At 36.4% G+C, this 26,102-nt stretch overlaps 2 protein-coding genes across 3 annotated transcripts in view; one reads left to right on the top strand and one right to left on the bottom strand.

Annotated features, from left to right (window-relative positions):
* LOC105219789 (uncharacterized) overlaps window positions 1-19,071 on the top strand; it is a 35,683-nt gene extending 16,612 nt beyond the window's left edge. The window contains exons 3-5 of the mRNA XM_054228126.1: window positions 15,740-15,912; window positions 16,020-18,305; window positions 18,373-19,071. Of these exons, the coding sequence (XP_054084101.1) occupies window positions 15,740-15,912; window positions 16,020-18,305; window positions 18,373-18,825 (2,912 nt within the window). The 3' untranslated portion in view covers window positions 18,826-19,071. The remainder of the gene's footprint in view (window positions 1-15,739; window positions 15,913-16,019; window positions 18,306-18,372) is intronic.
* LOC105220226 (uncharacterized) overlaps window positions 1-26,102 on the bottom strand; it is a 275,549-nt gene that overhangs the window by 246,402 nt on the left and 3,045 nt on the right. The window lies entirely within an intron of this gene.

Below are 26,102 nucleotides of genomic sequence, written 5' to 3'. Positions count from 1 at the left end.
TAAATTATTTAATTATATTTCTTGTTAATCCCGTAAACATTTTCTTATAAATTAGAGTAAAAGAAAAAAAAAAGAAAAATAAATTGACTTTTTAACATATATTTTTCCACTAATCTCTTTTTTTTTTAATTTTTAATTTTTAGAAAAGTAAAAGTAAAAGAAACAAAAATAAATTGATTTCTTATTATATTTTTTTCTATATTTTTTAAATTTTTATTTATTATTTTTTTCATTTTGTAAATGAAAGTTAAAAAATATATATATAGTTCTTAATATTTTTTTCTTTTAATTTTTATAGTTTTTTTACCGTTAAAAAATAAAAATGTTATTTTCTTGAAAAATGAGAAAAATTCGTTTATTTAGCCTAATATTATTTGTTATAATTTTTAAGTTTTAAAATTTTTTCAAGATTCGCTATATTTTTACATTTTCTGAAGTTAAACTCTTGATCTCTTATCAACAAAATCAATATCCTAAGCATATTCCAATACTTAATTAAATAGCGAATCTTGCAAAAACATTATTTGGAAATAACCAATACATTTATTAAGCGCGTTATCAAGGGTTATGCGACTAAATGTAGGGAACGGTTTGAACGAATTTCGAAATTGCTTTTAGATAAATAAATTTCTCATAAAAAATAAGTAAATAAGCCAGACGCATGTTGATAAAGCTACTTGGAGGAAGGCGTAAAGTAATCATTCAAGCATTTCCTCATTCAATGTACACCATTCGCCAGACTAAGATTAAAACACCAAGAGAAGCACGGTAGGCACACCTTCGGCGTACCCAGCGAAATGACTGGTATATACACTAGCCGATTTTGAAGAATTTGTAACAGCTCTTTGTAGCTTTATGAGGACATAGTATTTGTGTCCATAACTGGAACTCTTAAATTCACAATAGAAGTTAAATTTCATAAAAATTTCCTTCCATAAAACGAACTTTTCGACCAGGACATAATACAAAATATAAAATTTTACTATCAAGGAGTCTCTATATTCGTATGGAGGCGAACAAAAAATAATCGAGTTAGAGAAGTTCCACTGTATTTTGAAAATTTTCAATAATAATTTCAAGTTATTCCTACGTACAGAGAAATATTGTCATCATAGATTTTAGATGTTTGTATCGCTAATATGCTATACACCAAAATATATGCAACATATTCAATTTATTAAATTGAATTATGCTAGTTTAAAATATAAAATATAATCAGCTTTTAGGCGGGGTAGTATAAGAGCATATATGATGTGGCTTTAAACCAAGAGTTCAGTTGTTTGCAATTTCTAGAAAGATAATTTTAAGTTCAAAAGTTAACCCGATGCCGAGTTTCAGAGCTATTTGATTGAAATTCGGTGTACCTACATATGTAAAAAATACTTGTTTGTCAAAATGGATCAGTTTGGTTAACACTTTTAAATATCTCCACTTCAACTAGACTTTGGCAAAAGAAGATTTTGTCTTTTAATTTTCTCAATTAAGCTAATTGATCGTATGATTAAGCTTTAATTGATCCTATGTTTGTTTGATATCCCCGTTTAATTGACCCGTATGATCGGGCAAAAACATATATCATATGAAAGCACATGTAAATTTCCCCGGATAAATGACTAAATAGTTGTAATAATCGTTTCATAACTTTTCGACAAATCGTATGCACTGAATTTCAAATTTGAGTTTTGAGATAAACCCGTTTAAAGTTTTACAGTCAAACTCACTATTCTATCTTCGATCTTTCACTATCTTTTACTCGCATCGATTTGATAATTCTGTATAATATTTTAATATTGTACTATTTAATAAGACAAAAAAAAATCAAATTTTGAAGTTCACCTAACCTCTTAATTAACCAGCTGGTCCAATTAAGCGACATTTTTATAATTGAACGGTTTTTTTTTTAAACGGGATTATTGTAATTGAACAAATTGTTCAATTAGGCGAGTATCTGTTAAGGGGTTAGGGGTAGTCAGAGACACGAAAAATGAGAATTTTCCGTAATTTTGTTTTGATATTAAATCATGTTATTTTACTAAAGTAATAACATGGCATTATTATACAATGTTTTGACTTAAAGTCACGAAAATTTGAAAAAAAAAATCCAAAGTTGTGTGTTGACCCAGTTTCAAAAAAAGGTCCTTGCGGTGACAATCATAATCAAATCATCAAAATCAATCGGATAAAAAAAATTAGTTTTATAAATAAATAATCCTGGGCCTGAACCAAACTTTTTTTTTTTTCAAAAATTAACAAAATGGCGGCCTCAGGAAATTATTTCTAGATTTTCGGGGAAAAATCAACAGTTAATTGGTCTTATAAAATCGAAATTTTTGAAAAAAAAATCTTTGGTTCAGGCCTGAGTTTATTATGCATTCTAAAAGCTGTAGAAATTTCATTAAAAACTACCGAGCGGTTTTCGTGTTACAGTTGTCAACAGTTCAAAAAACATAGTTTTGAGAAAAGCGCATTTAATGTTTCACCCGAGCGTTTTGGAGTGCACGAGCGATCTTTGTTATTTGTCGAATAACTCGAAAAGTTGTTATCGGATCAACTCCAAATATTCAGAGAATATTTTTAAGATATTACACTTAACGAAAAATAGATTTTTTGAAAATCTTGACTACCCCCCTAACCCCTTAATTAATTTCCCGGTTAATTGAACGAAAATTTTGTTGTGCAATTAAGCGAAAAGTACTTTATATACTGTTAAAATTTTATAAGAAATTATAAAGTGATTAATAATTATTATAATTAGACAAAATTTGAAATTAAAAATAAAATTTGATTTAGATATAATATTGCACATATTGAAATGTACAACACTTCAGTTTTTGAGCTATACTCTTACTAGGCCTAGGATTAACAACCAAAGCATTCTCCCTACAAACAATTAAATTTATGCATTAACATTCACTTTCATTTACATAGACAATTTATTTATTAGTTTGTATGTATGTTTGTAACACTGATGAATTACTTTCGATTAATTGACTCACAGAATGACTTGCAAATCAATTGAGCATTCGTTATAATTTACAAATGTATTAAATCGGTAAATTAGTACGTAAATATGTATTTATTTATGTCTCTGAGTTTTTATGATTTATGTACAAATATATTTTTTATTCGTTTGTATGTCTGCTTGCATGCGCAGCTTGAGAACCCTTCAAAGCACACGTCACACCACAGCTGGCCACAACAATTAAATTAATTTGAAATTAATTGATTTAGCATAGTACAAATAGAATAATAACAACAACAACAACTTGTAGATATGTATATGTTGGCGTGCTTATAAATATTTGCTGGCACAATTTATTGCCTGCAGCTAAAAGAAGCCAGTTGTAATGAATAATGAAGCTATTTGAGGAGTAATCATATTTACATACATACTTTGTTGCAATTATATGTATGTAGATTTGTGCTACAAATATACATACAGACATTGAAATATACATATGGAAACTTACAAGCTTCTTGCCAGTCTTTAGAGTGCCAGTCAGTCTCGTGCCTAAGCAACGCGACACCTTCAATTAAAGCACAGTTGGTGACTGAGACATGATTACATACATATTTCTATACATATATACATTCATATATATAGTTATTAGTAAGTCACTTATGCAAGCGCTGACTGATGACTGCTGACTACCGACAGCTGACAACACCAATAATGAAGACTATTGTACACGCCTACACACAAACATACATACATTGTGTTTATGATAAATATAGATAATTGTTAAATAATAAATATGTCTCTGGCAACTTTGTATGCATTGTACAATAGTAAATAGACAGCAAGTGACTGAGCGCTCCACCCTAAGCAAGCATTTTGCCCTTCGCACGACGCATCTTCACAGCCAATTATGTAGGTTATGCACGCACAGTGGCGTTCAAATGCATAAAAATCATAATTGACATATTTGCAATAAATAAATATACATACATATTGAACAATGGAAGTGAAATATTGAAACTCAAACAGGCAGAAATACACAAAAATAGCAACAGAGCAGCAAGAAATTTAACATACAGAGTTGCCAGAGGCACCTACTAACGGGTGATTTTTTTGAGGTTAGGATTTTCATGCATTAGTATTTGACAGATCACGTGGGATTTCAGACATGGTGTCAAAGAGAAAGATGCTCAGTATGCTTTGACATTTCATCATGAATAGACTTACTAACGAGCAACGCTTGCAAATCATTGAATTTTATTACCAAAATCAGTGTTCGGTTCGAAATGTGTTTCGCGCTTTACGTCCGATTTATGGTCTACATAATCGACCAAGTGAGCAAACAATTAATGCGATTGTGACCAAGTTTCGCACTCAGTTTACTTTATTGGACATTAAACCAACCACACGAATGCGTACAGTGCGTACAGAAGAGAATATTGCGTCTGTTTCTGAGAGTGTGGCTGAAGACCGTGAAATGTCGATTCGTCGCCGTTCGCAGCAATTGGGTTTGTGTTATTCGACCACATGGAAGATTTTACGCAAAGATCTTGGTGTAAAACCGTATAAAATACAGCTCGTGCAAGAACTGAAGCCGAACGATCTGCCACAACGTCGAATTTTCAGTGAATGGGCCCTAGAAAAGTTGGCAGAAAATCCGCTTTTTTATCGACAAATTTTGTTCAGCGATGAGGCTCATTTCTGGTTGAATGGCTACGTAAATAAGCAAAATTGCCGCATTTGGGGTGAAGAGCAACCAGAAGCCCATGCATCCCGAAAAATGCACTGTTTGGTGTGGTTTGTACGCTGGTGGAATCATTGGACCGTATTTTTTCAAAGATGCTGTTGGACGCAACGTTACGGTGAATGGCGATCGCTATCGTTCGATGCTAACAAACTTTTTGTTGCCAAAAACGGAAGAACTGAACTTGGTTGACATGTGGTTTCAACAAGATGGCGCTACATGCCACACAGCTCGCGATTCTATGGCCATTTTGAGGGAAAACTTCGGAGAACAATTCATCTCAAGAAATGGACCCGTAAGTTGGCCACCAAGATCATGCGATTTAACGCCTTTAGACTATTTTTTGTGGGGCTACGTCAAGTCTAAAGTCTACAGAAATAAGCCAGCAACTATTCCAGCTTTGGAAGACAACATTTCCGAAGAAATTCGGGCTATTCCGGCCGAAATGCTCGAAAAAGTTGCCCAAAATTGGACTTTCCGAATGGACCACCTAAGACGCAGCCGCGGTCAACATTTAAATGAAATTATCTTCAAAAAGTAAATGTCATGAACCAATCTAACGTTTCAAATAAAGAACCGATGAGATTTTGCAAATTTTATGCGTTTTTTTTTTTAAAAAAGTTATCAAGCTCTTAAAAAATCACCCTTTATAACATGTGTATATATTCATATATTTTTATGTATGTATGTTCACATATTTGTGTTAAGGGAAACCGTCAATAAAACAGCGACAGCGCAAAAAAAAATCTATCAAAAAAATTCAGCAATCATTGAATACCGTTGTATAGCGGCGGCATCAATATTTTGCGCCATTATTCACCATTCATCGCAAATAATGGACATATGAGGGACTATAAAATATAATGCAAATACAGCAAAAAAAACAGCAAATACAGCAAAAAAACAACAACAAAACAGCTAAATAAACAACATATGCAGCGCGCAATTACAGGTGTATTTGCACTTGCAGGCAGGCATATCGACATATCGATATGTCTATATTCATATATACTTTTTAGCACCTTGTAATGCTAGCAATACTCGTAACTACAGTCCGTTGCTGCTGATTGCCGGCATGTTATTGTTGTTCTTGCGCTATTTTTGTTGACCCTCATTTAATTGTCTTTCGGCGCGTTGTAGTGCACGTCCGGCCGGAATGCGGCATAACCCAAGCGGCAAAATGAATTCTTATTTAGGTTCATATATGTATATTATACTGTACTATATGTATGAAAAGCCTCATCTCAAATTCATAATATAGTTGAAATTTCATAACTCGAAAATCTATAACTCGAAATTCTCCATAACTCGAACTCTTGAATTGGTAATAGAAGCAAAATTTCATACAAATTTCCTTCCATAACTCGAAGTTTTGTTGTGGTTTATGGTGATTCGAGTTGGGGAACTTCAAATGTATACATTCAAACTTAGACTTAAAGGATCAGCTTTTTTAAATCTACAGAAATTGTAGGCTCTCTATTACTCGTAAGAAACACCCTTCAAATGGAGGGTAAAGCTCGGCCAAACATCTTTCCGAGTTAAAAGCATCTTATGGTTGTCTTTCTTAGATAACAAGAAAATCTATATAAATATGTACAATATTTAAATTCATCTCTTACAACAATAAATACACAGTTTTGTTATAGAAATTAAATCGCTTCAGAAGAGTTACTAAATTCATTTTAAGTGCATGTCTATGATAATTAACTGAGAAATGCCTGAATGTAGGCAACATTTTAAGTCACGTTTTACGTATTATCATTGGAAGTAGTCTACAATTCGGAGAAACACGAATTACACCACTTCTGGGCGAATGATGAATCATATACAACCTTAGTAATTTTTTTTAAATCTATGTACGAGTATTACCCTAGCTACATTGACGTCGGAATGGGAGCGCATTGGTAGTCCATGGTCCACCTGCGCAAGAGCGCTGGACATGCAGACTACGCACGAGCTCGTCAAGCGCTGGTCAACTACCAGTACTTGTGCAGTGGCGAGGTCTTTTTGGCCCTTTGTGGAGCTTAAGCGGTCCTTTCAACTGCTTTCTCTGGGCAAGGTCCATCTCAGCGCGATCATTGTTGTACTTACTGGACATTGTCCAATGGGTACCCATGCAGTGATACTTGGGATCGTGGCAAAGCTGTATGGAGGAAGGCGAGATGGAATCATCTAAGCATTTCCTTCTTCATTGTCCAGCTTTTTGCCAGACTGAGGTTGAAACACCTCGGAAGGCCCTTTTTCGGCGATCCTAGCGAATTGGCTAGAATCGATATTAGCCGTCTTAAGAAATTTGTACCGGATTCCAAGCGTTTTGCTGAATCTTAAAGGTCTTTGGTCCACAGGGAGTTTTATTGGTACCACAATGGACAGCGCCAGGCTGTCTAAGTGAGATCTTCTGTTTTTTTGCAGAGATCTGCCTACAAACCTAACCTAACCTAACCTAACGAGTATTAGAAGTTTAATTTTGCCTTAAAAAATAAGTTATAATAGAAAGTAGCCTAGAAGTATGATTCCCATACTCTGTTGATACCACGAGTTGGTTAAACGCTGCTCGGTAATGTTGACGTTGCCTATAATGAAGGGCAATACTCAATTCAAATGAAAAGCAAGAAATAAAAAATTTAGAATACGAAAATATAATTTTTAAAATACAAAATACATAATTTAGACCAGTTACCTATATGAAATACGAGAAATACATCACAGAGTAGTCTTTAGTATTAGTTGATAAAATTTTTTAAGAATAAGATTAGTGGCTAGGTTACCTTTATTTTCATCCATGCTAAGGAAATTAAATTCAACTCTTCAGAAACTCACATGGAATTTTTCTAATGGTCCCTCATGATGGTCATAAAATATATAGTCTTCTAAATAACGTTTCTAGATTTTCATACAATTTTTAAAACTAGACTAAGGGTTTATAATTTTTTCCTGATATTTGTAAATCGGAAACGGAATTTTACAACATATTTTTCTGCGCTTAAAATTGACCAACTCAGCTGTCGAACAAACCAGATTTGAAAATTTGCAGAAGATTTCTATACGATTTAAATTGAATCTACATGAAATTGAAATCGAGAAAGGAATCTTTCCAAATTTTCAGCAGCGCCATCTATCGTATAATATGTTACTAGATTTCGGTTTTGTAAAAATAGAAGAAATGCAGTATGAAATAAATATCAAATAATCTAAGTTGAGGCAGGGTTTTAGAAACTATACAAACTGGTGCGACATCTGGCGGAAACTTTTTACGAAAAAACCTTGAATTAAAACTCTTGGTAAAATTAATTTCAAATATTTAATACCGTTATTAATTTAATCACATTCCATTCATTCTGTCCACTGGGAAATAATGAATATGGAAGCACAAGCAAACTCATATACACACACCTGCCAGTCTCACGTGATTCTTTTGTAAACGACGCACGCAAAGCTACTGCGACTGCGCACAACATTTTAAGTGGCTTTTTGGCGCTGCATTTTCGGATTCCACGCGTTCAAATTGCTACTTACTAACTTGTTTTATTTGTTTGCAAATATGTATATATTAAACTGTGTGCGCTTGGCTGATCGTGTGACAGATTAATGGCCGAAGACATATGTAAGCCCCCGGCTGTGATTGTAATCCATTGTGAGGCTATGCAGCGGCACGTTGCCGCCCAAAAATTGCCCAGCACGTTAACGAACTTGTGAAAACTTGTATATTTACGAGGCAATGCATATGTAAAATATGTCTGTATATCTGTAAGCACATAAATTTAGACATGAGTACGATTTAGTACTTTTGTGGAGAATGCAAAAAAGTGATAATTTTGTAAATTAAATGCATAGTTAATATGCACAAAACGCAGCCGAGGCAAGTAAAACTTAAAATACAAACAAAAAATAACTGAAAATAACTGAAAATAAGTGGCAGTTAAACACGGATAATCACTTTCAACCTTTTTTCGTTGGTTTGTTTGAACTTAAAATATATGTATGTGATTGATGTAAGGAAGCATTATTAGGTTTTTGTAAGCCTGCCAGTTAATAATTTGAGTCATAAAATATTACACAAAGGCATTAAAGCTTTCAAAATATACAAAGGAAGAGCAATGATTTTTAATAACACCAAAATAATTTAAAAAAATATTCTTTCTTGGACATATTGCTTATAAACATGGCAACCCTTTTAAGAAATCACAATAAATATAAGGTAAACATCATAAACTATGCTTTTCAGTTGCTTTAAAAATTCCCGAAAGCGCAAAACCACAAAAACTTGCTTCGTGTTTACTAAACTGGCAATCCTAAAAATATCGTTTTGAAACTACATACGAGTATAGTCTTAAATATGAGCACTAACTCCAAATATTTTAATGAAAAAATATATATTATAATAAAAAGGCAGAAAATTTTAAATATTGAAACGATTCCATCTAATGTAATTACGGTACTTTTCGAAAAATAGCTTTTTTTTATTAAAACATGGCAACTCTCAACAAATAATTTTTCACACAGTTCAATTAAAAACAACCGCAGTTAAATTAAATAAATCAAAACTATTAGAGAGTTTTTAATTATTTCCTAAAGTGAAATTAGATGGCAACCCTGTTACAATTACAGATTTTTTTTATTTTTTATAAATTCAGATTTTTATAGATATTATCAATTTATTTATTGTGTTAAAAAAATTAGTACTAAAAGTATTAAAAATAAAATATATGGCAACCCTAGCTAATTATTTTTTTTTTCAATTTATACAATCAACATTTATTATAGATATTATTTATTTATTTATTGTGTTAAATTTATTATTAAAAATATATGACAACCCTAGCGAAATTTTTTTTATTAATTAATTGCATAAAAATTTTTTAAAATAAAAATATATGGCGACCCTGGCGAAAAAAATATTTTCAGTAAATCAAAAATAAATAGATGATTCAGATGTCCGTTAAGCGTCCAAAAGGTTTCTGAAAAAAAATTACAAAAAATTATTCTCAAATTGAGTAGGAGACTAGTATGCTTATACTATATCCTTGATCGAACTATATGGTGATCATAACCCACCAAAATAACAATGTGGACACCATAGCATTCATCGGTAGCTCTAAATATATTTTCATCAGTTTAAGAGTTGAAGGTGTTGCATTGTCGATTCTGAAATACTAATAACCCTTTTTTCCAAAATTTTTTTCGAACTTCCTGAAGAGGAGTATACGGCACATACTTCGATTTGTTTTTTGTTTCCAAAGCAGTTTCTTCCCTTTTTCTAAATCTTTACTTTGAGCTTAGTGGAGTTCTTGTGGCTTTCAACACTAGTCGTTTTCAATGCATCACTTCTCGTCTCGCCTGGTAAACAATTTTTATAAGAGCGCCGAAAAAATTTAAGCGAGTTGAACTCTTGGATGGAGTTATAAGCTCATGTCTTAGTCGCTCAGCTCAGTGCTGAAAAGCATTTTCTTTCAAATATATATAGGTTAGGTTAGGTTATACCGGTATGCCAATACGCCACACATAGGCCAGATGGAGTGCCGTCACGTTGTCCACAAGAAGTAGTCATCCTTTAGGATGCCTGTGCTTGACGCGAATTTTAAAAGTTTTTATGGCTTCACTTTCGATACTTCTTCCAGATTCTCATATTGTGAGGCCCCCAAGTAGCGAAGACGTTGCCTTGACAATGCAGGGCAGGTACACAGGAGATGTTTCATTGTTTCTATTGCACCTTGCTCTTGACATTTCCTGCAGTCAGTCCCATTGTGAAGGCTTGTGCCGCCACCAGACAGTGGCCTGTGAGTATTTCCACCAAACTCCTACAGTGCCTTCTATCGAGTGACACCAAACTCCTACTGTCACTCGATAGAAGGGACTGTAAGAGTTTGGTGTACTTCTGGTCTACCGTTTTACACATGGCTTTAACGGTTTTACACCCCGGTATATTTGTCCAAGGTGTAAGAATTTTTCTTGTCATCCCTCTATCCAGATCATCGTATAGACAGTGCATGGGTTTGCCAATGTCGATCGCGTTTCCGGATGACAGTTTTACACCGTTCTTGGCAATTTCGTTGCCTTCAATGCCCTTATGTCCTGGCACCAAGTAGAAGTGAATACACGTGTGCCTAGCAATTCTCTCCACTGCCACCCTGGTATCCAAAACACTTTTGGCCGAAATGCAAACCGAGGTTGTTGCCTTGATTGCTGCTTGACTGTCTACGTAGATATTCACTTTGGAGTATTGAGGGGCTACCTCTGCGGCTTTCCCAATAGCAAACACCTCCGCTTGAAAAATACTGCCAGTAAGTGTATAATTACTCCCTCTTTTGCCCGTTCAATGTTGCCAATTCGCATAAAATAATTAAGCGAGTTGCTTGTTCGTTTCATCCAAATGTTAATTATTGATAAATCGAACTCTGAACGCAGTGTATATTATTTCCCGTTACTACTTCAGTATATCCGCACTGATTGACTCTCTAAGTTATTTATATAAATAAGTGTAAGTTCATTTAATGCGAATCCGCCTGCAGGTGATATATGATTTATAAAAATCGTTAATAAAAAAACCCAATTCAATATGTAAATGGCAAATGACATAGATCACGTTGAAATTTGTATGCAATTTTTGTTACTAACACTAAGATTTTTATTGCTAACAAAATACTTGTATGATCGACAGCTGCACGTGGCAGCATCAATGAATGAGTCCAACTGCCTTGAACTGCATGCCGAGCATACAAACATACATACATAAATTGACTATTAACTAATGAGCATTTAATTAAATGAAAGCCATTAAACACTGTCAAACAGCTCGCGCACTTAGCCGCCCACCAGCGCATTAACGAGAGCGGCGCATGCGCTAAGTGCCGACGTTGTTAATTTGCAAGTTCTCGATTATATCTAGACATTAACGCTGATAGCTTCATTAAACGTGAACCGCAGACAATGCGACCCCATCGAGGTAGTTAGAAGAAAGGAGTAGGGAGAAAGAGTATCGGTTAAACCGCTTTGCAGCTTTGTTATTACCAAACAAGCTGAATGGATTACACAGCAGGCGGTAATCGCACAGGAAAACCCGTTTCGGGGTAGTCATCAGTCGTACGAAAGTCCGTTTGACTTGTAGCATTTGTAGGCAGTTCCGGGAACATCACATATACACGTACTATTTACATGCACTGTGTGCCACTGACGTCACAAACCCCCACAAAGTAGTGTTGGCTACGTGCGCGTTGTCACCTAAGTCACTTAGACGATCTGCAGGTGTCTGGTTTATTACTTTTGTTCTATTTTATTGTTCTTTATTGCATTCTTTGTTGAAAAACCCCTTCTTGCAGCGCCGCGCTCTTGCATAGAAATTCCGTTTAGTCGTCCAATTGTTTGCGCAATAAAAAATAATCCCCAGTCCTTGCAGTAAATAGCGCAGAATAGTAGAAGATTTATGACTACGGCCACTTCAGTCAAGCAAATTAATTGCTAAAATGCTTTTGTATAGCTTGACTGTAAGTAAATTAGATTCTTTAGAATGTTGAAATTATTTGGATTTTTGTTCAAGTTGTTTTTATTGATTATTATTTTTTTTTATATTTTTTCTAATAAACTGTTCAATTCTATTATTGTGTTTTATAAATAAAATAAAACTTTTTTTTATTTTTTTTGTATTTATTATATTTTTATACTCTTGCAACAAAAGTTGCTAAAGAGAGTATTAAAGTTTTGTTCACATAACGGTTGTTTGTAACACCCAAATTAAACAAGTTAGATATAGGGTTATATATACCAAAGTGATCAGGGTGAAGAGTGGAGATCAAATCCGAATGTCTGTCTGTCCGTCCGTCCGTCCGTCCGTCTGTGCAAGCTGTAACTTGAGTAAAAATTAAGATATCTTGATGAAACTTGGCACACTTATTTTTGGGCACCATAGGAAGGTTGCTTTCGAAAATGAGCAAAATCGAACACAAAATGGCGAAAACCGAAAACTCATAAAGTGCCATAACTAAGCCATAAATAAAGCTATGGAAATAAAATTTGGTATGAAGGATCGCACTATGAAGGGGCATATTTGGATGTAATTTTTTTGGGGAAGTGGGCGGGGCCCCGCCCCCTACTAAGTTTTTTGTACATATCTCGCAAACTAATAAAGCTATATCAAGGAAACTTTTTATAGTGGTTTCTTTTAGGTACTACCTTATACAGTCCAAAATTGGAAGAAATCGGATTATAACCACGCCCACCTTCTTATAGGTCAAAAACCATATATCAGGAACTACTCGACCGATTTCAATGAAACTTGGTTTGTAATAGTTTCCTTACATCCCAATGATATGTTGTGAAAATAGGCCAAATCGCTTCACAACCACGCCTACTTCCTATATACCAGAACTTTGAAGACAATCTGAATCGTTTACTTCACAATATATAAAGTAAGCACTAGTGAAGATATCGGTGCAGAACTTTGCACAAATATTATGTTAATAATGTGGCAGCCCCATTCTAAAAATCGCCGAAATCGGGCCATAGGTTTTTAAGGCCCCATATATCGAACACGAGGACCTCGGTGCTTCTAACCTAATATTATGGTTTCCAACTTTCAATGGACTTTATACAATATATATGACGTATATGTGGGCCAAAGTGTGTATTATATAATATTAATAAAGTTAAATTAATAAATTGCGAGAGTATAAAATGTTCGGTTACACCCGAACTTAGCCCTTCCTTACTTGTTTTTAATTATTATTATTTTTATATTTTTTTTTTAATTTTTTTAAATTATTTTTTAATTTTAATTTCATTTATTTTATATAATTTTTTTTTTATTTATTAACTTTAAATAACACAGGTCCACAAAAAAAATCGATGAAAGGTTCCTTTGACAAGCAAAACGGACTTCAGATTCGATTTCAACGGCCCAAAATACATTTGATACACCATGTTTGGTCAAAGGAACCTTTCATCGATTTTTTTTTGTGGACCAGTGTAATTTTTTATTAATATTTCATATTTTTAAACAATTTTTTAATTTTGTTATTATTGTTTTGTTTTTTTGTTGTTTATTTTTAAATAAATTTATTTGTTAATTAAATAAATACATTATTATTTTTTATTATTCTTTTAATATTTTTTTACCCATATTATTAATATAATATATGTGACCTGGTCTACGAAAAGGGAGCTAACGAGCGAAAACTAGTTTTCTGGGAAACAGCTGTTAAAAATAAATAAATCTCATCTTCCATCCGAATCAACTAAAAAGTGAAAATTGATTTTTTGACACCTAAGCCCCCTTTCCGTAGACCAGGTCACATATATAATTTATATAATATATATAATTTATATAATATATATAATTTATATAATATATATAATTTATATAATATATATAATTTATCTTTTTAAAAACCTTCTTAATTTAATATACATATTTATTTAACTTTTTTCCATTTTTTAAGTTTAATTTCGTTTGTTTCATATAATTTATTTTACTATTAAATAATGTTTATTTTATATTATTTATTATTTTCTTTTTAATTTAATATTTTTTAAATTATACTAAAAATTTTTTCAGTTTAATTTTGTTCTAATGTATAATTTTTACAACTTTTCTTAATTATTTTAATTTTATATATATTTATATAAAGGTAAAAATACAAAAATTGTATTATATAATTTAAATTTATTTTTTATTTCATTTCAATATTTTTAAAAATTTAATTTGTTTAATATCATGTATTGTTTTAATATTTCCATTTTTTTTTTATTTTTTTCTATTTGACATTTTGATTATGTATAAATATAAATATGTTTAATTTTATACTATTTTTTTATAATATCATATAAAATAAATTATTTATTTAAATATTTATTATTTATTGTTTATTATTGTATTTATATTTTATATTAATATTTATAAATTCATCTAAAATTTAATTTTAATTTTTTTTTTTACTTATTTCCATTGAAACACCTTGTTCTATCCCCACGCTTTCATCTTTCCTGAGTGCCGCCTTCAATTATTGCGCTTAAGTGCATTTTGATGATATGCCAAATATTCAAATCGATCGTGACTGGCGCGTCACATGTGGATTAGATTGTATTTTTTGCTAGACATTCGCGGTTTCAGTTTCGAGTTAGCCGTCAATAAAGGGTGGAATATATTCGAATAGAATTTTTTTGTATTTCAATGCATTTTTAATATTTTTTTTGCAATTTATATTTTTTACAAGTAATTTTAAAAGGTTTTCACAATTTGCATTTTTGCTGGTTATTATAATTTTTTTTTTAGCACTAGATGAATGGCAAAAAATCACGATTCGCACACTTAAGCACGAAGTAGACTAGCCAACTAGTTTGCTAGTGCGCATGATAAGCCAGCCCTTCTGCAGGTTATCGCTTGCGATAGTAATAACAAATAAATAAAAAAATGCTGAAATTATATAAAAAAAAAAAACAAAAATACAATTTTCATAATTCAGGTACTCACTTTTAATAAAATATTAATTTTTCTTAGAAAAAATTAATTCCATTTAAATATCACGAATTTTTGTGTAACAGCTGGTAGGCTAATTGACACTAACAGCAAGTGACCGTAACGAAGTAGTCACGACGGCACCGTCTATGACGAGCTGTGACGCCGTTTAATAGGTGTGGGAGCGACTGAGGGAGTACAGGCACACATATATGCTTTCAAAGTCATCACACTAATGAGAAATAGTTATTCAGCAACATGAGGTTGCGCTTTTACCAAGAAAAATATTTGCCAGCCTTGGCCTGTGTTACACTGTTGCTGTACTTTTGGGAATATACCGGAATAGATATCTCCGGAAATTATTGATGAATGATACGGTAGTTTTCTGAGTATCCAAATGTACTCTTCTCCCTATAGAAATATTGCCTTTTTGAAGGCGTTCTCAAGCTTCTAACATTTAGATGAAAATTTAGAACCTTTACGAACACTGAGATCCACTGAACTTAGAAATAGTGTTCGATGACAGTCAAACCACTTTTACTTTAATCAAATTTTATTTCAAAACATTTTTTCCATTCTGTACTTTCAGCGCCCTCAGTCTGCTCTGTACTCATCGACGACAAACCGGAGACGCGTGAAATTGGCGCCGTTTGGGTTTCCGCGCATGACGCTTGCGATATACACGCCTGCGAACAGGATGAGAACGGTGCGCCGCGTGAGACCGTGACGAAAGTGGATTGTGGACAATTCTATTGTGATGTGGTATGTATTGTCTGAATTTTTAGATATCTTATTCAGTAAAATATTCACACTTTATTCACCATGCCTTACTCAAACACTTAACCAACTCACGCTCTCTTCCACAACAGGATTCAGAATTACGCCCACAACCGGGCAGCTGTTGCGGTGAATGCGTGCGCACCAAGTGTCGCTTCAACGACACGGTCTACGATTTGGGTCAAACGTGGCACAGTCCGGATGGTTGTACCATGTACGAATGCGCACCTCTACCCGACCGCAACGTCGTCACACCAATGGTTAATGTTTTCGAGAAGACTTGTGCGCCACTGCCGCACGATTGTGCACGTGAGCAGGTGTACGTGAAGGACTGCTGTCCGCTGTGTCGTGGCAAAGAAGCCGCTCTACCACGTGCGCCAGAAATGCGTGAGCAGAACGGTGATATTTGGACGGAAGAGTTCTATCGCAATCATCCATGTGCACGTGAATGTCAGCCGAATGCCGCACCGATGACATGTCGTTACACTTTTGTTGTGGAATGGTATGAGACTATGTCGAAGGCTTGCTATGCTTGTCCACAAAATGGCACAGACTGTGAGCGACCGCACTGTGTGCTAGGTGATGGCATCGAACGCAGCGTAATGGTGGTGAATCGCATGATGCCGGGTCCAGCGATTGAGGTGTGCGAAGGTGATATGATTGTGGCTGATGTCCATAATCATTTATTGGGTGACAGCACCACCATACACTGGCATGGCATGCATCAGCGCGACTTTCCCTATATGGATGGTGTACCACACATCTCACAGTGTCCCATCTCACCGCATTCCACATTCCGTTATCGTTTCCGCGCCGACAATGCCGGCACGCACTTCTGGCATTCGCATACGGGCATGCAACGTGGTGATGGCGTATTTGGCGCATTGATTGTACGGCGTCCGCGCGCCACGGAGGCGCATGCGCATCTCTATGACTTCGATTTGTCGGAACACAAGATGATCTTGCAGGATTGGGTGCATACGCCCGGTGTGAGCATATTCGCATCGCATCATCATTCGCGTGGTGACAATAAACCGGTGAATTTGTTGGTGAATGGACGCGGTCGCTTCTACTATGCCATCTGGGATCAGGCTAAGAAGGAAGCGCGCGCGGGAACGGCTGACAAGACAAAGACTCCGAGTGCTAGCAGCGTAACAGCAAAACCCGAACCGACTACAACAACCTCAACAACAAGCACGACGCCAGTCACTTTTGTGCTCAACCAGTCGGAGCTCACGGATCAATACGATTTGACACCATCTCAAATTGAGCTTCTACAACCACACAATGATACCAGCCGCAACAACATGCGCTTCAGAGCAACTAATGAAATCTCACGTTTAACGCGTGTCGCCGAACAATCACCACTACAGTCGGACGACAACAGCTCCGAACCACAAGTGGAGTTTGATCTCACAGCGCAGCCTAGCAACGTGCAACGCACGAAACGCGCTGTGGACGAGATTCAATTACATCAAATGCCACTACAAACCTTCCACGTGCGTCGCGGTTTCCGTTATCGTTTCCGCATTATCAACGCCGAGTTTCTTAACTGCCCAATAGCCTTGTCCATTGACAACCACACACTCTTAGCTATACACTCGGACGGTTATGATTTCGAGCCACTCGAGGTGGGCTCCATAGTAACGTACGCCGGCGAACGCTTCGACTTCGTGCTGAATGCGAATCAACCCATCGGCAATTATTGGATACGTTTCAAGGGTTTGATGGATTGCAGCGATAAATTCACATCCGCTTTTCAAGTTGGCATACTCCGTTACGAGGGCGCCGGTGAGACGGAGCCAAGCGGTGTGCTGGGTTGGCAACACAAAGCCGAAGGTATCGAGTTGAATGCTATGAATCGTGGCTCGGGACATGCGGATTCCTTGACAGCAGCCGAAATGACCGCACTACCGATTTACGACACAATATCCGGTATAGATCGTGATGCGCTCAAGCCCGTGGCGGATTATAAATTCTTCGTCTACTATGACTTTTATGCCAAGGATAATCCCGTCTTCCATCCTGGTGATTACTATGGCTTCAACGACAGCATGGGTACGACCAACAAGTTATACACACCACAACTGAATCACATCTCCTTGAAGTTCCCACCGATGGCTTTGATGGCCGAACGCAATAATGTCGATGATTCGCTCTTCTGTAATGACACAAGCTTGGCACAACAGGGTATCGATTGTAGAAAAGAGTTCTGTCATTGTCATCATGTGCTGCAAGTGCCGCTGAACTCCGTAGTCGAGTTGATTGTGGTCGATGAGGGTTTCACATTCGATGCAAATCATCCATTCCATTTGCATGGCAATGCTTTTCGTGTGGTGGGCCTCGAGCGTTTGGGCTCCAATGTTACCATAGAAATGGTGAGTAAACCACATACACACTCTCTCTTATTATTTCTAATAAATTCTCTCTCTCTTCTTCCAACAGGTGAAACAACTCGATCGCTACAATTTACTCAAACGCAATCTCGATCGACCACCAGTCAAGGACACCGTAACCGTACCGGACGGCGGTTACACCATCTTACGTTTCGAGGCTTCCAATCCCGGCTATTGGCTCTTCCATTGTCACATTGAATTCCATGCGGAAATTGGCATGGCGCTGATTATCAAAGTTGGCGACAACGATCAAATGCAATCGGCGCCCAAGAATTTCCCTACTTGTCACGATTATATGCCGAAGGATGGCGATGATGATGTAGCTGAGAACAGCGGTGATCATAATAATAATGGCAATGCAGCACCAAGCGTGCCCAACACTACGCCTGGCAGTGGTGGTGCTGTCGCGCTGAGTACACGTGGTTACAGCTTGCTCTCTGCGCTCTTGGTTTTATGCGCTCTTCACTGGAGTCGCTTCGCCGCCGCCGTGTGTAACCACTAAGCTTGAAGACAATAATTTAGTTTGTTATTAATATATTTGCCTGATCAAAGCTGATCGAGCTTTTAGTTTTTAAGTACAAAGGCTTTCAAGAATAACTGTGATTAATTAGGGTAGTCAATTTTCGTTAGTGATTTCGATAAAAGCCACGAAATGCTGTTTATATAGATACACATAAATATATTTAATATATACATATATTTAAAAAGTTGGATAGTTTTCATGACAACGATGGTAACTATTTTTATAATCAATAAAAAATTATTTATAAAAAAAAAATATTGCTTTATTGCTGTATTTGTTTAAAAGCTTATGGAGTTGGTGATTTAGAATTGTATAACACTGATGAGAAACACAGCTGTGAATAAATTAAAAGAAAGCTAAAATATTAATGAAGAGCTTTTTCTGACAAAAGCTCTTTCTCATGTAGGAAAGCTCTATATTAAATGTAGAGATTTTTCGAACAAAAGTGTCAGAGCTTTCGCATAAATCGAAAGCTTTCCTTCGAATTAACAAAAACAGTTGAGACGCGTGCGCCTTTTTGGGTTTTTTAATCTGACTTTTTAGTGTCTATGTTTGATAAAGAAATTTTGCCAACAAAACCTCTTTCTCATTTAGGAAAACTCTATGTTTAATATAGAGATTTTTCCAACAAAACTGGCAGAGCTTTCGCATAAATCGAAAGCTTTCCTTCGAATTAATAAAGCAGTTGAGACGCGTGCGCTTTTTAATCTCTATGTTTGATGTTGAAATTTTTTGCAACAAAAGTTACAGAGCTTCTTCATAAATCTTTTTTCCCAACAAAAGCTCTTTCTTATGTAGGAAAGCTCTATGTTTGATATAGGTATTATTCCAAATAAAAGTGTCAGAGCTTTCGCATAAATCGAAAGCTTTCCTTTTAACTAATAAAGCAGTTGAGACGGGTGCGCTTTTTAATCTGCCTTTTTAATCTCTATGTGTGATGTAGAGATTTTTTCCAACAAAAGTGACAGAGCTTCTTCATAAATTTTTTTTCACAACAAAAACTTTTTCTTATGTAGGTAAGCTCTATGTTTAAAGCAGAGATTTTCCCAAAGAAAAGTGGCAGAGCTTTCACATAAATCGAAAGCTTTCCGTCTAATTAATAAAACAGTTGAAGCGCATTAGCTTTTTTCGGGATTTTTAACCTGCCGAAAGAGTGCGAACTCATTATCTGTACACTTGGAGTACGAAGGCCAGTTGAAAATAAAATAAAAATGAGTTTGAAAGATTTTTTTCATTCAATTCAAAAGGAATGAAGCCTTCGACCGCAGTGTAGACAAAATATCCGTGTATTACTGGAAGAATAGTCTTCTGAATATTAGTTAAGCTTTTATTCCTACTCAACCCGACTTAAGTTCAACCGACAAGTCTAAATAGAGATTCAAATTTATGAAATAAGTAACTCTCGAGTACCGTATACAAACGAAAGTAATAAAAGAGCAATTCTAACCAAAAATCAAATTTATTTTTGCATTAACGGTTACAATACACCGTTCCGACGTGCGAGTGCAACATTGATCAACAAGCGCTCCAACCAATCAACTGATCCAACTTATTTGTAAAACTCCTCGACGTATAAGGTGCATTCTGCTGCAAAAGTCTATCCAATAGTCGCGCAACACATTGCATAACGGTAAATACAGCTTTCCACTTACTTGCATGCTTCGTGTAATTCTTTAAAGTGGTGGGCAAGTGTTGTGGCAGAGGGCAATTGAAATGCGTTTGATTTGCCATCTTCGCAACGGGCTTCTCTTTGTTGCTATTTATTTCGCTGCATATTTCTATTTCGAATTTTTCGAATTTCTTGGAAATATTCAAATTATAATGCCAAAGTAAAGCTTTAAGTAAACGTTGATTTGTTATGGGCTCCGCGGTATTGAGCTTGTGTCGCATATACTCCATATATGCGGTCTCATTACTATCCAGTTGAAAGATAAAGTCAGCTAACGCTGTGGGACTCTGAAAGTCAGAAACGTAGATTGCTGAGTGGTTGTTTGGTGCCCAATCCTAGAAGAAGCAGGAAGTGAGTATATATGATAATTTTTCAATATATTTCTGGGTGACCCTGTACTTGCCCTTATTGTAGGTGAGCCAAAATATATGGGTATGGCGCCCACAATTAGTGCCTGCCAAAAGGTATCGGTTATGTAATCATCACAAATGGCATCTTCAAAGGCTAAAACAAATTTGAACACAGATATAAAGCGCAGATCATCGTTTTCACGCTTAAAACTGGGCAATAAAAGAATGAGAGCACAGTAAATAGGTAAGGGTATGGTTAGAAAGTTAAAAGAAGTGCTGGGTACAAGCTGTATTGAGTGAGTTGTAAAGTGAAGAATTGAGGATTTGAAAACCAGTGTTGCCATTTAACCAATAAAAAACTAAAATTAATAATTTGTAAAAAAATAATGTTTGATCAAAACTAAACAATAAAAACTTAAAAAAGTTAAAATAATAAAATAGGGTTGCCATATCGATTTTACTAATTAAATACGTAGCTTGTATATGTACTAATTATACTTTACTACCTGTGGTATTAAAAACAATTAATAATTTCTGCAGACATTCCATTAAATTTTTAAATATAAAAAATGAAACAGAGTTGCCACATACGTACGAATATTGCAATAAGTGCACAAAGGAAACAAAAAATATGTTAAAATGTAATTGAAGCAATCAAAAATATAAAGTTTATAAGAAAATTATAAATTTTTAAACGTGAATTAAAAATAGGGTTGCCATGGTATACAAAAATTAATATATATATAGTTAATAATTTGTGTAATAAATACAAAAAATATACCAAAATTTTTTGAAAACTATTTCTAATTCTAAATATTTCTAAATGAAAGTTTTTGTAAAATGTTTACGACAGGGTTGCCATGTTTTCTTTTTCCTCAGGAATGTAAAACAATAAACAAATGTTAGCCACATGTTTAATAAGATGTTTGTATTCATAACTAACGACATAATTATAAAAGTTCAGGACAGGGTTGCCATATAATTTTGTTTGGTTTCTAATAAAAAATATTTGAAGTGTGTTTTGGAGTTAATTTAAATATAAATTTCTTGGACTTTGGACTTTCTTTTTTGTTCAAAAGACTTTTTTTAACTTTCCCCACTCTGATCTAAAAGATTTTCCAATAGGGACGCTACAAAAGTAGACCACTCTTTTGATATTTCTCTTCAGTAAGGTTTGCCATTTCATCATGGAAAAGTATAAAAAAAATTATTACCGAAATTTGGAGTCGGTGGACTCAACTTTAAGAGCGATACGTCAAATATATTATCGTTATAATCGTCCTATCAGATCAACAATTGAGCGCCTAGTGGAAAAACTTTAATCCAATGTTTCTCAAAAATGTGTGACAAAGAAGTGCCTGTGTCGAGAATATTGCTGCCGCTAGCGCATCAATTGAAGAAGACCCAGTCTCTCACACACGTCGTTCTCAAGCGTTGGGCATCTCTGATTTATTAAACTTAGTTTCAACCTAGGTTAGGTTAGAGGAAACACAAAAAAAATTCCCCCTTACTTAAATTTAAGAATAGACAAAGCGTCTAGGATCTACACAAAAATTTCAGAGGTTTTTAACTTCGCTATTTGGTAATCTGAACTTCTACACCTGATCCCATCTGGGAGGAAAGTTTTTGATTGTCATTCACTTGGGAGTGGCCAGAAACGATTCTTCTCTACATGGTTCAAGCAGCTCAAGACTTCCGGTTTTAGACCAAGTATCCTCTGGGTAGCCAACAAACAGCCGTTTGGAGACGAGCTAAAGTAAGAAGACGAACCCGCTTTGCGGTTGTGCGTAGTGGGTTTGGGACCCACCACATAAAAACGAAGTACCAATGAAAAATCGACAAAAGCCTCGGATGAGACACCCCGCTTTTGATGACGACCCCTGCAAACGTTTTAAGGATAATGATTTAATTGGGAAAGTGGCTCTCCCAGCTGGTTGATGTCCTTATACGACTAAAGGCTGACATCACCGCCATCCAAGAAGAGCGATGGACGGGACAATGACGGAAGAAGGTGGGTCCTTGGGACATCTACTACAGCAGCCATATAAAGGCCGCATCCTGAGGATTGCCATCTTGCAGCGGAGAGAAAACAGACTGCCTACCTCGCAACGTTGCAAACAACCACAACACGTGCGGGATGGGATAGATACCGAGAGCTGAAGAGAGAAGCGAGACGCATTTGCAAACAAAAAAGAAAGAGGCCGAAATGCATGAGTATGAACAGCTTGAGAAGCAGACAGAGGTAATGCTCGAAAATCTTATGAAAAAATGAAGCGACTTAACGAAGGTTTCAAGACCGGAGCATCCTCATGTAGAGACCAAGGTGGTAATCTGGTAACCGATGTCCAAGGCATACTGGGATTATGGAGGGAACACTTCTCCGATCTGCTGAATTGCAGTGAAAGTAGAAGAGATGGCGAACCCGATTCCCCAATCGATGACGATGGAGCAGATGTTCCATTACCCGACCAGGAGGAAATTCGAATAGCAATTACCCGTTTGAAGAACAACAAAGCAGCGGGGGTCGATAGATTACCGGCCGAGCTATTCAAATACGGCGGCGAAGAACTGATAAGGTGCATGCATTAGCTTCTTTGCAGAATATGCGCGTTCTGAATTTGGTATCCCCGCAAAACTAATACGACTGTGTAAGTTGACGTTGAGCAACACCAAAAGCTCCGTCATGATTGGGAAGGAACCTCTCCGAGCCGTTCGTTACCAAACGAGGTTTCAGACAAGGTGACTCACTATCGTGTGACTTCTTTAGCTTGATGCTGGAAAAAACGACGAGTTGCAGAGCTAAATAGAGAACCTACAATCTTCTATAAGAGTGTACAGCTCCTGGCGTACGCCGATGATATCGATATCATTGGAAACAACACCCGCGCCGTTAGTTCTGCTTTTTCCAGACTGGATAAGGAAGCGAACCGTATGGGTCTGGTGGTGAACGAGGACAAGACGAAATATCTCCTGTTATCAAACAAACAGTCGGCGCACTCGCGTCTTGGCTCCCACGTCACTGTTGACAGTCATACCTTTGAAGTAGTAGATAGTTTCGTCTACTTGGGAACCAGCGTTAACAACACCAACAATGTCAGCCTTGAAATCCAACGCAGAATCACTATTGCCAACAGGTGCTACTTTGGACTGAGTAGGCAATTGAAAAGTAAAGTCCTCTCTCGACGAACCAAAATCAAACTCTATAAGTCGCTCATTATTCCCGTCCTGATGTATGGCGCTGAAGCGTGGACGATGACAACATCCGATGAGACGACTCTTGGGGTTTTCGAGAGAAAGGTTTTGCGTAAGATTTATGGTCCTCTAAACATTGGCAACGGCGAATACCGCAGACGATGGAACGATGAGCTGTACGATTTATACGGCGACATTGACATAGTTCAGCGAATAAAAAGACAGCGGCTACGCTGGCTAGGTCATGTTGTACGGATGGAAGAAAACACTCCAGCTCTGAAAGTATTCGATGCAGTACCCGCTGGAGGAAGCCGCGGAAGAGGACGACCTCCACTCCGGTGGAAAGACCAAGTGCAAAGTGACCTGGCTTCACTTGGTGTTTCCAGTTGGCGCCAAAAAGCAAAAAGGAGGAATGAGTGGCGCGCTCTGGTGGATTCGGCTATAATCGCTTAAAGCGGTTCCTACGCCAAATATATATATATATATATATATATATATTTATAACTAACGACATAATTATAAATGTTCAGGACAGGGTTGCCATATGATTTTGTTTGGTTTCTAATACAAAAATATTTGGAGTGTGTTTTGGAGTTAATTTAAATATAAATTTACATTTCGTAATTAATTTGGACTTTTTTTTTCACTCTGATCTAACGGATTTTCCAATAGGGACGCTACAAAAGTAGACCACTCTTTTGACATTTCTCTTCAGTAAGCTTTGCCATTTCATCATGGAAAAGTATAAAAAAAATTATTACCGAAATTTGGAGTCGGTGGACTCAACTTTAAGAGCGATACGTCAAATATATTATCGTTATAATCGTCCTGTCAGATCAACAATTGAGCGCCTAGTGGAAAAACTTTAATCCAATGCTTCTCAAAAATGTGTGACAAAGAAGTGCCAGTGTCGAGAATATTGCTGCCGCTAGCGCATCAATTGAAGAAGACCCAGTCTCTCACACACGTCGTTCTCAAGCGTTGGGCATTTCTGATTTATTAAACTTAGTTTCAACCTCGGTTAGGTTAGAGGAAACACAAAAAAAAGCCAACAAACAGCCGTTTGGAGACGAGCTAAAGTAAGAAGACGAACCCGCTTTGCGGTTGTGCGTAGGGTTTGGGACCCACCACATAAAAACGAAGTACCAATGAAAAATCGACAAAAGCCTCGGATGAGACACCCCGCTTTTGATGACGACCCCTGCAAACGTTTTAAGGATAATGATTTAAGATTGATGCACTTGGAATGTCCGGACCCTTAATTGGGAAAGTGCCTCTGCCCAGCTGGTTGATGTCCTTATATGACTAAAGGCTGACATCACCGCCATCCAAGAAGTGCGATGGACGGGACGGAAGGTGGGCCCTTGGGACATCTACTACAGCGGCCATATAAAGGCCGCATCCTGAGGATTGCCATCTTGCAGCGGAGAGAAGACTGCATACCTCGCAACATTGCAAACGACACGTGCGGGATGGGATAGATACCGAGAGCTGAAGAGGGAAGCGAGACGCATTTGCAGACAAAAAAAGAAAGAGGCCGAAATGCGTGAGTACGAAGAGCTTGAGAAGCTGGCAGACAGAGGGAATGCTCGAAAATTTTATGAAAAAATGAAGCGACTTAACGAAGGTTTCAAGACCGGAGCATCCTCATGTAGAGACCAAGGTGGTAATCTGGTAACCGATGTCCAGGGCATACTGGGATTATGGAGGGAACACTTCTCCGACCTGCTGAATGGCAGTGAGAGTACAACACCAGGAGATGGCGAACCCGATCCCCCAATCGATGACGATGGAACAGATGTTCCATTACCCGACCATGAAGAAATTCGAATAGCAATTACCCGCTTGAAGAACAACAAAGCAGCGGGGGCCGATAGATTACCGGCTGAACTATTCAAATACGGCGGCGAAGAACTGATAAGGTGCATGCATCAGCTTCTTTGCAGAATATGGTCGGAAGAAAGCATGCCTGACGATTGGAATCTCAGTGTGCTCTGCCCAATCCATAAAAAGGGAGATCCCACAATCTGCGCCAATTACCGTGG

This window comes from Zeugodacus cucurbitae, chromosome 3, assembly GCF_028554725.1.
Source record: "Zeugodacus cucurbitae isolate PBARC_wt_2022May chromosome 3, idZeuCucr1.2, whole genome shotgun sequence".
NCBI classification, from domain to species: Eukaryota; Metazoa; Arthropoda; class Insecta; order Diptera; family Tephritidae; genus Zeugodacus; species Zeugodacus cucurbitae.
The sequence above is the reverse complement of the archived record's forward strand: the minus strand, read 5'-3'. Positions and strand labels throughout refer to the sequence as shown.